This window comes from Cyclopterus lumpus, chromosome 21 (assembly GCF_009769545.1).
Source record: "Cyclopterus lumpus isolate fCycLum1 chromosome 21, fCycLum1.pri, whole genome shotgun sequence".
In the NCBI taxonomy this organism is placed as follows: Eukaryota; Metazoa; Chordata; class Actinopteri; order Perciformes; family Cyclopteridae; genus Cyclopterus; species Cyclopterus lumpus.
In genome coordinates this window covers 16,181,913-16,194,542 of record NC_046986.1, presented here as the reverse complement: position 1 = coordinate 16,194,542, position 12,630 = coordinate 16,181,913, and the positions used below count along the sequence as shown (strand labels likewise).

Here is a 12,630-nt window from a genome sequence, read left to right as displayed (position 1 = left end):
TTGAGAGAAGCCTATAGAAACATGCTGTCACGTGTAGGTTGATTGATAAGGAATCAAAGCAGGAGCAAGCTGATGAAGGGAGCAACCGGCACAACCAACCAACATCAGCGAGACGAGGAGTAAGGGCATTGATGAATGAGGAGACAGCTGAAATAAACTGCCTTAGACTGAATGGGGACTGTGATCAGTGTTAAGCTGGATCACAGGGATGACTTAAAGCGCTGCTTTATTATCAGTTTATTGGTGCAATAATTGTGTGTATCCGTATGTATGACAGCTGGATGTACTGGACGGACTGGGAAGAGGATGAGGTCAATGACAGCATTGGGCGGATAGAGAAAGCCTGGATGGACGGATCCAACCGCCGCATTTTCGTCACCTCCAACATGCTGTGGCCCAATGGTCTGACTCTGGACCACAGCACTGGTACCATGTACTGGTGTGATGCCTACTACGATCACATCGAGAAGATTCATCTCAATGGGACTGAGCGAATGGTGAGTATATGGTAATATGTAATGATCACACGTAGCAGTTTAATGATTCTGAAACTCATTTGCAGTAACCATGTTAGCTGTGATTCTGGTGGACTTCAAGGTTAGGCTACTTGTGTGTGTATATATATATAGTATATATATATATATATATATATATATAAATATATATACTGTATATATGTTTATATAACATATATACAGTATACATATATAATATATGTACTGCCAAAAAGACAGCCCTACATTGCTGACTGCTCCCTTTGACTGTAGTTGCAATGACATATTAAGCAAATTCATTATTTGCAAATGCTATTTAATCAAAGCCAATATTCTAGCAAACATTATTATAAGAACACAGCGTGAATACATGTGTGCAAAGAAATTAAATCACATTCATTGTATACTGTGATCAAATAATTTCTCAGCCCATATTCAAACAGCTAGAACCTTGTTTGAATGATGGATTCTTTTGTTGCCGATGGCATCTTTCCTTCGCCCTCCTAATCTCTTGATTACAATGCTTGTTTGCTTCATATTCCAGGTGGTGTACAATGGAAAAGAGCTGAACCATCCGTTCGGAATCTCTCATTATCGTAATTTCATCTTTTGGACGGAGTACATGAATGCCTCGGTGTTCCAGCTGGACTTGACCACGGGCGATGTCACTCTGCTGCGGAGCGAGAGACCACCACTATTTGGATTACGTGTCTATGATGCAGCAAGTCAGCAAGGTTGGCTGCTTTTCCTTCATTTACTCCTCATCCAGTGCCGCTGAACCACAGCTTCCCTTACAGAGAAAGTGTGGCACTTAAAATAGAACCACTCAGTGCTGTGTGTCCAAGCATTTGTCTACCTTATACATACTCAATAATGGAGAGCACTTAAGGTGAAAGACACACTTGAGATTTCACAAGTATGTCTATTATTGTCAAACAATAGGCATATTATGTCATGGTGTAAACGTGTGCTTTGATCAACAGCGACAGTGACTTTAACATCCCTTGGGGCTCTTCTCTATGACCAAGGCTTGAAGGGGTCTGCTCAATTCTGTAATAAATGATGACGGATTCATGCTGTTAGAAAGCTGAAAGAAAGAGAAAGAAGAGGAGTTGGATGTGGGCACGGAAAGCATATCTTCTGCTATCCTATAATAGCCAAGCAAAAACAATTCTCAGAAACCCACTCCGCAATCAGGAGAGGTTGATGCTATTGCTCTAAATGTAAAGATATATACATTTTGACACAGTCCAGTGAACTGGTTTTAGACTTATGACATGAGTTTCAGTCAAGAACTTTAAAGCCATGGATTATAGGAAAATCCAAAGTAGGAAAGTGCAATATCAAGGATATAATAGAGATGAATGGTTAGCTTCTGCATGCACAGCCTAGTTCACATCATACAGAGAGTTTTCACTGGACATTTCTCCATTGTTCATGTGACTGAATAGATTAATTGTCTGCCCAGTCTTCTGAGTATTAGTGATTGGCTCTTTCAAAACCAAAAGCTTTATCTCATTGGCTCAGGCACTGCCTTTGGCTTGTGTTAAATGAAAGTGGCAAAGGTGTCTTATGACTTAACTTTATATGTGACAGTATTTTTTTCTCTCTTTGTCCAGAGAGACACATTATTCCTCAGAGAAAGATACATATGTCAAATATCTCTCACCTACAGTGTTCCCAATATTTTACTGGGCATGTGGTTATAGATCACGTGGCATACACCTCACATGTCTCTCAAAGACAGGAGATGAGTTGTGTATCAATGAGATGATTTATTTCTGCGAGGTTTAGAGTGACAACTGAAACTTCGCTGTTCACTGTACAAAGCAAAAGTAGACAAAAAAAACAACAGAAATTCGTGGCACTTTAGGCGGGTTTTAGAAAATGGAGCTTTAAATGAGACACATGTTGAGTTGTAGTGGAACTTTATGTTTTAAATTAATACATAAAGAAAGTTATGATAATTAATTTGGGATATTATGAGAAATATTCTGGAGGAATGTATTATGAAACATAAGACAGGATCACTGTTTTATTATTCTGTTTGTTAATGACAAATGTAATGATTAACTGTATGATGCATGAGAATGAATGTTTTATTGTTTAGACAATAGTTAAAATAGATGCCGATTGAAACCTGATATGTTGCTTTTATTCTGAAGGCAGGATAGTAGGTTTTATTCTGACGGGGGAACTTCCGGTCCCTGACCGGATGTGTGCACTTTGACCTCGCCTGTTTACTAATTAGCTTAGCGAACAGAACGGCGGCATCCTTTGAACTGACCAATAGAACTAACCCTTAGGTGTGAATTCATTTGCATGACCATACTAACGACCAAGCTTTTGTGCTGGGGAACATGGTTCTACTGGTCTGGAGGACTCGAGACAGCCCCGGTCTGTTGCTCCTTGGGAGCTGCAGTCCGTCTGTGGGGAGTTCCTCCTTTCTGGCCCCACGATCGTGAATGCTATATGAGTATTATCTTTGCCATTAAATATTGTTAAACTTTAACTCATTGAATCCTGAATTTCCTGCGGCCACGGGACCCGGAGCTTTGAACAAATCTTACACACACCTTTGTTGGGATCTATTTCTCCAGGTGACAACGCATGCAGTGTGAATTATGGGGGCTGCGGTACCCTCTGCCTTGCCATCCCAGGAGGCAGAGTATGTGCCTGCGCTGACAACCAGCTTCTGGAGAACAACAACGTCACCTGTGCAGGTAGGAGGACACAATGAATCAGACGGAGCGAGAGGCCTAAGATCATCCTGTACCAGTCTACTGTAATCCTGGCTTCATCCTATGGGACAAAGATCAAATACTAACCTTATTTTTTTACATGCAAATCAGCTAATAAAATAATAAATACAGATGGGAAATGATCCCAGTGGGTTTCCATAACATGTAAGCCAACTCCCAGTTGTTACACATGGGGTTATGAGACATTATTAACATGTTTATTGTGCTATCATAGCGACGCCTATAATTACCCCTAGACACATACTTCATAGGAAGTCTCTGGTTGATTTTTGTCTCGCCACTTTTTCTCCCAGAAGCTTCTGCCGGTGGCTCGGAGCCACAGAGATGTAAAAACGATGAGTTCCAGTGCCACAATCAACGCTGCATACGGGCGCTGTGGAAGTGTGATGGAGATGATGACTGTCTGGATGGAAGTGATGAGGAGAGCCACAGATGCTGTGAGGATGTTACAATATGTCTGTGCTGCAGGCACTACATGCAAACACACAATCGCATTTCATGTACAGATACTGCTGAAACATGATGCTACACTGACATGCACAACCATGCACCAAGCAAGAAAAGCACAAGCTTTTTTTAGGCTGATCCTCTCCTGCTGTCAACTTCTATGTTCTTAAATGTCACAGGAGCAAGGGTGAATAGTGTTCCTCCTCCACACTGCTGTCTCCCCTTTCGCTCTTGCTGAAGAGATTTTGCTCTTTAACAAATCAGTCGGATAAACACCATGTTAGACGCTTGGATGATGGTTCTTTTTTTTTCTGGAGGCAAAACACCATTATCCAATCCTCTGCCAGAAATATTAGAATTGAAACATCAATTATCTTGTCTCCTGGGATATCATGTACTTTTACAATTAACTAACTTGGTTGGTTTTAGCGGATATGGAGTCTTCCAGAGAATTCATCAGGCCAAAATTGTACTTGAAGATTGATGAATGTGGATGTCAGCTGTATAACGAGAAAGTTGTGTTTTGAATGAGTAATTGCAAATGCTCCATTGCATTTTGATCAGTCTCTCACTGTTATAAGCCAGCCTCATACAACCTCATATTTAATGCTGGGACATAATAAAAATTTAGTTCAGATGGTGGAAATATTGCCTGTGACACAAAATGGTAACTACGTAATTTGACCGAAACACTGGGTAGCACCCTCTTCCTCAAAATCTCAAAATCTAAGGTAATTAATCATGTCGCAATATCTACACATATATTTGTTCACATTTCATTTTATTTATGGGTGGTGAGGATTGAGAATAATGATTTTGAATGCTAAAGTAAAATGACATGACTGAAAAAAGAAACAAGGTGCTTGGTTTGTACAGTGAAGTTATTACGTGAAAGTGGCTTTAAATATAACTAAAATGAAGGCACTAAAGCAGCATTACAAATATACTTAAGACCACTGTAAAAATGTTATGGACATGCCATTAGTCTCAATTAAAGGACAAACCAAGGAGAAACATGAGTGAGATTCTCCTCTGAAACACCCTTCCCTTTATGGTTCCTATGGCTTGTTGGTCTATCAGTTCAAGATTAGTTTAGCTGGAGACTGAATGAAATCCCATTAAGAAGCTGTGAATACATTGTATGTGAACATGGAAGAGTTTCCCCCAGTAGGACGAAGAGAGATCAGGGCTGGAAAGTGGATAAAGATTAATATGAAGGAAAAACACGTCACGTTTTCTTAAGTTATAGCTTTGTGAGATGTTCTTTTTTTGCTGTTTATTTAAATTATATTACATTCAATGTGAGAGTTGCAAGGTCACTGACTGACTTATTTTGCTGTTTGAACTCTTTGCAGATAATCACACCTGTCCTGTTGATCAGTTCAAATGTAGCAACAATCGCTGCATTCCCAAACGATGGCTTTGCGATGGAACGAATGACTGTGGCGACAATGAGGATGAGGCGAACACCACATGCTCAGGTGTGTACTGTGATATCCGAACAACACAGCTCAGTTGAACTTTTGTAACTAGTAAAGTAATAGATTTCTATCAAGATTATGTAGACTGTGATATTAAAAGCTCAAACGTCTCTTTTATCTATACAGTAAGGAAGAAAACATTTATCTCCAACATCTTTTGATACAATTGTGCCCCATTCAATAAATTCTTGACCATAGGGGTCCGATGTTGTCCAGGCCGTTATCATCATAATGCCTTGAGGCTCTCCATTGGCTTCGGTACAGTGCAATCAATCTCAATGTGTGAGAGCACTCTCCGGTATCAAGGAGTTGTAGCACCTATGAGAGTATGTCAGGAACACTTACAGTATATCACATCCCTCCCATGTCCTCAATGGTGCTTCTCAGAAACTTGTTATCCTTAGAGGATCAATCTATGACCATTAGCCAGGGAATGATGAATGTTCCCTCATCGTCAGATTGACATGCATACCCCAAATCACTAAGACATCCCTTGTCTGCTGCCCATGCATGCTCACCATGGCCGTGCAGCGTTTATCTGACAGCCCGTCAAGCAACAGCACATTTCCCATGGCTTTCAGACCTTCCCGGCTCTGCTGTGTGATTGAGTGTTAAAAAGTTTGCACTGGGCGGACATTGACATCCTGGTGATGTAGTGATCATTAGGGTTGTTGTGCACATCCTGCATTGACTTATGCACTTGTGATTGAATTATGTGGCTTCTTTCTTCTCTCTCAGCCCGGCCCTGTCAGGCCGACCAGCTTTCCTGCCAGAACGGACGATGTATACCTCGAGCCTGGAGCTGCGACCGGGAAGACGACTGTGGGGATATGTCTGATGAAATATCGTGCAGTGAGTCACACGTGGTTATTCACCTCATGCCACTCAAGTTTCACTCTGCGTGGATTTAAACGCTACTGCTATTTGTGTTCCTCTGTTTGGTCAAGATGTAATATAGTTCAGCTCTGCGAATGAATGGAATACTAAAAAGCATTTACTAGTTGTTGAAATTGTTATGTTTAATAAGGGTATATTTAAAGCTACAATAAGTATGATGTTTTTCTCCTGACATCTCTGGGGGGAGATAGGGTTGTCAATGCACACCGGCGACTCAATGATTACATCACCAGGCAGTGAAATTTCAAAACTCACTTTGCATTCTACACTTGGAACTCTTAAAAATGTGACTATGATTTATGCACGCGACACTGCCAGAAACTTGTCAACATTCACTGTTTCACCTCCAACGGATACACAGAAAATATGCGCTGAGCAGCAGCGCTGGATAATTTGATGTAATATGTGCATTACAATAAAATCATTTCTTGTTTATTTTACATAATAAACTTAAAAGCACACCGTCAAAAAACAACCAGTTGCAGTCTAAACCAATGGGGTTAATTCGACCACATGTGTCCTTCCCATCTCCTTCCCATTTTACATCAATGTTGCAGTTGTCCACCTATATTGGGATGTGCAAACCATGACACACAAATGAATGTCCTGATATGTGAAGTGGAGGCGAAGGATTTGGGTTTTATCCAACGAGCAGCATGGCTGTAGGGATGGCAGTGTCTGCTGGTTGCTCTTTTCAGTCGGCCAATTGCTTTAGATATTTCAAATATCTCAAAAGCGTTTAGATGGGATTGCCATTGAATTGGTACAGATGTTAATGCTGCCAACTTGTCAAACATTGAATGCTACTTACTCTCTGCTTATAATATTTCTTGAATCCTTGAATATTTTCTAGTCTCTTTCGCGTGCATTACTTCATTAAATTGAGTGAGTTTTAGAATTTGAATTATTGATGCTGTGTTCTCTGGACCAAGAACTCGACATGCCCTCACTGATGGCATCAGCTTAGAGGGGTGGTGCTGAGTAAACTGCATACTTGTGTGCAGTAGTTCACTTTTCTTAAGTTGTGTCTCAGTGGTATTACACAAACTGTCAGCTTCAGTTAGTAAAAGTGCCAGTCTGTGTTTTGAAATAGTCTTAGAAAACATAAATGAGCAAAATACATAGTACGCCATGATTGTCTGAGCTTTTCGGAGTTCTTTGAAGATGTATTTAACCCTTTTCTGTTTAACAGAAAAGAGCACTTTAGGCTGTAAAGTATGTTTTCAGCTGTGAAGTTGAACTGGATGAATTAACAGCAAACATTAAAAGGATGGGGGGGGCAAAGGTTTTAAGAACCCCCTTTAATCACTGTTTGTATTAAAACAGCCTTTTATTGTGATAGATGTTTGCCACTGCGATGTATCGCCTCAGCCTCCCTTTGTGTGTCTTAAGCTGATTCAATACACAGTCACAAACAGTCAGGGTGTAAGCAGTAATTAAAGTTCATGCTTGGCTTCATTCAATCATAATCAAGCTGTGCAGAAAAACATATTCTCTTCCTTGCTGTTGTCTGAGCTTCCTCAGGCATCACTTCTCTATAGGCACTCTACTGTGCAGCTCTGGCAGCTCACTTAGCTCCAGTGGAACTACTGTGGGTTTTGGAACACCTGAAGCTCAGTGGTGGCCGCTTTAGAGATTGATGCTAATTTGGATTTTGTTTGTCAGTAGTTTAGTAGTTGTCACACAGTGTCTCATCTTGGGCTCTCTGTTCACTTGAAGCCGTCATTATTTATGGATGCCGGTGTTCCATTTTTTTGCCAGGCTCAGTGTTTACTTGAAACCCTCATTATTTATGGATGTTCGTGATTCATTTTTAATGAATGTTAAATTCGAACCAGTCATGCGCTGTCAGTGAGACCGAACACATTTGTGGGAAATATAGAAGACACTTGTCCGATAAAGGTACTGAGTGTCTTCTTGACAGCGCCTTAGGTATTCCAGGCAGCAGAAGCAGATGCCATTTCAAATGTAGACTTGCATTTCAGTTTTTTCAGGCATCCTGTAAGAATATTTAAAAGGAATGTATATACAGTGCCCTCGATGGACTGGCGGCCTGTCCAGGGTGTCCCCTGCTTTCGCCCTATGTCAGCTGGGATAGGCTCCAGCGCCCCCGCGACCCTAATGAGGATAAGCGGTATTGAAAATGGATGGATGGATGTATATACAGTATCACACAATTGGTTACAAAATTGGTATCTGATGGGAATACAAATGTCAGTCCTGACAATGTCGCCAGTCCACAACATGCTATAACATAAAACACTATACATGCAGCAGCACTGGCAGAGGATATTGATGCTATAACGTATAGCAATTTAGTTCAATAAATCTCCCTGACTGCAGTGAAGGATGTTGGATCAGCTACGGCATTCACTGACTACAGAAGTGGGGATTTGCTTTCACTAACCTACTTTTTTCAAGAGGAGATTTTATGTATAAGGAGTAGAATTGTAGGTGCAGATTAACAATTACTGAAATTAAAAAGTGTCTGTCACTGCATGGTGATTATAATGTCAACCATGTCATTTTATTTATTTGAGTTTATTGTACTATTCACATCCTCCAGACGAGCCTTTTCAGATGCATCGTTTCTCTTTCCCTCTCTGCCTTGAAATCCCAATGTGCACTCAGTTCATAGTTTGAGAGTCTGTATCCTCTGCTTGTACACAATGTTGACTCAACCGTCATGACGTGACTATTGCAGCTCTTTGTGCAACCCAACACGGGGATGATTTTTTTTAGTTCTGTCCATTTTTTTTCAGGGCTAAGCATATTTTACCTTGTGATTGTAGGCATTGATCAAGAGAGTAGAAACACACTTGTTGTAAATAAAACATGGCTGTGCAAGGCTCCCTTTAGTACAAAGCATTAATCAAAAGAGGAATTTCAGATTATTCTAAACTTTTCTTTTCCTCTTCCACCCAGGGCCACCTATAACACCCACTGAAAGGATTTAGAACAAGGGTTACAAGCAGGTCACAGTCTTGTTCTGTGAAACAGCTACTTGGCACAAAGTGTGCTACGGACATTCAGGGTTCCCTGGTGATGAACTCCAATGACGGCTGATTCTCATTCCTATAGCAGAAAGTAGTTTTGAGTTTTTCTGCGAAATGTCTCAACAACTATTACGTATATTGCCATGAAATTTAGTACAGACATTAAGCGTTGCTGTGTCGACAGAAAGCACAGCCACGCAGAGTCACAAGCATGGCTGTAGACTCTAAATCTTGTTTTATTTATTTATTTCTCCATGCTGGTTTAGAAATCGTATTCATCTGCCATAACCTAAGGTTTGTGGTGAGAGAACAACCTGCATTTTTGCAGTTTTCTATCAGGGTGATTTTTCAGGGTGAAATTATCGCACTGAAATGATCGCACCTTTCTCCACAGTATTAAACAATAGAACTATTACTCACGTCGGCATAGTGTATGTTTTAGGACAAAGATTCGTGGCAGTTTTCCAGTAAACAGAACACATTGACTGATTGCAGATGTATTGGTTTACTGTGGTTGGCATTGTACTTAATGTGTACCTGTACTCAAACCTTTTCAGCCTTCCCCACCTGTGAGCCCCTCACCCAGTTCAGCTGTTCCAACGGCCGGTGCATCAGTGTGACGTGGCATTGTGATTCAGGTGAGGAGAAGAAGCTTTTGAAGATGTTTAACATAGAATTCAAAGCTTGTTTGTGAATTAATTGGTCTGTTGGTGCATGTGTTTAGAGGACGACTGCGGAGATGGCAGCGACGAAGCAGGCTGCATCCAGTCCTGCGCCAACACCCAGTTCCAGTGCACCAGTGGGCGCTGTATCCCGGACCACTGGGCCTGTGATGGCGACAATGACTGTGGAGACTTCAGTGATGAGAACACAACCTGCAGAGGTGGATCAGCACGTAAGAATGCCTGCATTTCCTTTCTAAATGCTTACAAGTGTCAGGTTGGATGAAACGTAGGTGGACTAACTCATCCTAACATAACATAAGATGATCATTGTTATTATTCACGTCTGACATCAAAGTGTTAGTCGTATGAAGACAATGTTTTATTATAAATCCATTATATATTGAGCCATCACTGGGACTTCAAAGATTTTGCCTCACAGCTAAACTGTCTGTTAGCCACTTTATGAGAGTGTAGCTGTCTCCATATCTGTTTTGGTAAGCTAATTATTGTATCTACAATTCCAATCATGTTTTAATTTAGGTGTCGTAATCACAAGTTTCGCAGTGAATCAGCTTGAGTCCAATAACTTTGTTTTCACACTCACGTGCGACTAATCTTGTCTAGTCTCTGTTGTGGGGAATTTTACCATAAGGAGTTGAATCATTTAATCTAATTACCACAGAAAGCTCATGCAAGCTCCTAGAAACTCACAGCTCACTTGCTTGTCACTAGAATGTGTAGACTATTCATCAAACTGTTTCCTGATGGAAACTGCAGGCTTCTCCTCTCCCCCGTGTCTGCTTCTGCTTCTACCCCGGGGGATTGAATCCGTCTTAGCTTTGCCTCAACTGTTGAGGAAATGTTTTTTTAGGGTTTGACTTTTAAGTATCAACCAAATCATCTATACTGAATGCACAATGCACAATTTAAATGCCTGCTTATTGCTGTTAATTATGATCAGATGAAAACGTCAGAAAGTATCACGTGTATTAGATTGCACTGTAGTTCTCGTGGTGTTATTTGGTTTAGAATGTCTTTCTACGATTACAATATACAATATTGTTCCTACGAAAATACTTTAAAATTAATAAGTAAATATTAAAACATGTTATGTATGTATCTCATCAGATGATATGTCCAGTGACTTTAGCTGGGGAAATAAATAGTGATTCATAGTGAGTCACTAGTGAGTCATTAAACACGACAGACACATCTAACAGGCATACAATCTAAAAGTAACTCTATTTTGTTCTCTCTGTAGTGATAAATGGTAATTGCATGCATGTTTTTTAGATCTCACTTCCCAGAGAGCGCCCTCGTTATTTTACTTGGGAATGTCACTGTAGACATTAATACTTCATATGCAAAGGGAAGTGAAAAATAACTTCCCTCTTTGGAACTTACTGCCATTGCTGCCAAGTGCTCCGCTTGCAAAGATGAATATTTTTAAACAGTAAAAGACGTCTTGTGAAATAATATTTCAATGTGGTGCCTTTGCTGGTAACAATGGGCTGTACAGCTGTGAAACAGTAATTGTTGAATTACTTTTGTTTCAGTGCTGCCATCTGTGATCGAGTGCAGTGAAGAGGAATTTCACTGCGTCACAGATGGAACCTGCATCCCAGAACGCTGGAGGTGTGACGGAGACAAGGACTGTGAGGATGGGAGCGACGAGAAAGGCTGCGAGGGCACCAAAAGGATGTGCGACCCCAAGGCCAAGTTTACCTGCAAAGATACAGGTAGTGAATACAGTACACTGCCAAAGAGCACACAGAGGTCAGAAGTGAAAGATATATAACAGCAGCTATTTGTATCTGAAAAGATGCTGAATGTTTTTTTGTTACTGTATTTGAATCGTCACTGTATTGTAGTCAAGACATAGTGCATGGCTCTGAAATAGCTATCATAGGTTTTAAATGAAGTCTGGTATATGCAAACACCGCTGTGAGTGTTCATTTTTTACATTTAATTAGTCATTTGACAATGTTGGTTGATGTGTGGTATAAAACAGATCCCGAGGCATGAAAACTAATGTCAGCTTGCATTTGAGTTCAGTGAGTAAAACTTGCATCATTCGTCTGCGACAGATGTTCTGGTGTTAGCAGCGCAAGGCATCCTGGCTGCACTAATTTGAGCATGAAGGAAAGTAACACACAGCAACAGAGAGAAGGCCAAATCAGCTGACTTAATTGTTGACAACAGAGAGTTGTGGTATAGAACATATGTGAAGACACTGATTTTCCTCATTTTGTTCTTTTGTGTGTGAGTTTCATCATAGAAAATCATAGAAAAATGGTGCGTTTCACTTCTAAATGACGCATGACGTTCTGGAGTTTGAACACAGCCACAATACTTTACTAAGCTTTAATGAACAATATCTCCTCAACATTTTCACGCCAGTCTTTTGCCAGGGTCTTGAAAGAGGAGGAAAATATCTCAGATGTTTCATGACATTTCGTTTTGTGTTTCTATCAGTTATGAATTAAGCTGCCAAATGACTCGCTTCCTTTTCATAAAGGCTTCACTCTCTGACAGGCTCGAGAGGCTTAACGATTCTTCACTTTGGAGCAGTGAAGTGAAATCTACATGTTCTTGTTCAACCAATTAGGACAGACCATTTAAAAGGCCTGTATAAACTCCCCATGTACCCAAACCCTGCATCCACTTTCTTTTCCATAGCTGAAAAGAGAAGGTCAGAGACAGATTCAGTTGCTCTGTCTTTAGCGCCGCAGCTTTCCGCTCATCCCTTGACAGTATTATCAAGAATGGAGGCAATGCTGCGTGGTGAAAGGTTGGTTAGACCACACAATTATTATTCACTGTAATTCTGCAGTGTCACACCCTTGTGCACTGGTGCAGTTCATCCTGTCCTCCTCTGAAGAACAGAG

At 40.6% G+C, this 12,630-nt stretch overlaps 1 protein-coding gene across 1 annotated transcript in view; it reads left to right on the top strand.

The window, feature by feature from the left end:
- The window catches only part of lrp1bb (low density lipoprotein receptor-related protein 1Bb), a 172,887-nt gene that overhangs the window by 62,922 nt on the left and 97,335 nt on the right, over nucleotides 1-12,630 (top strand). The window contains exons 12-20 of the mRNA XM_034561869.1: nucleotides 278-497; nucleotides 1,039-1,228; nucleotides 3,095-3,217; nucleotides 3,550-3,693; nucleotides 5,059-5,184; nucleotides 5,923-6,036; nucleotides 9,635-9,715; nucleotides 9,802-9,972; nucleotides 11,299-11,481. Of these exons, the coding sequence (XP_034417760.1) occupies nucleotides 278-497; nucleotides 1,039-1,228; nucleotides 3,095-3,217; nucleotides 3,550-3,693; nucleotides 5,059-5,184; nucleotides 5,923-6,036; nucleotides 9,635-9,715; nucleotides 9,802-9,972; nucleotides 11,299-11,481 (1,352 nt within the window). The remainder of the gene's footprint in view (nucleotides 1-277; nucleotides 498-1,038; nucleotides 1,229-3,094; nucleotides 3,218-3,549; nucleotides 3,694-5,058; nucleotides 5,185-5,922; nucleotides 6,037-9,634; nucleotides 9,716-9,801; nucleotides 9,973-11,298; nucleotides 11,482-12,630) is intronic.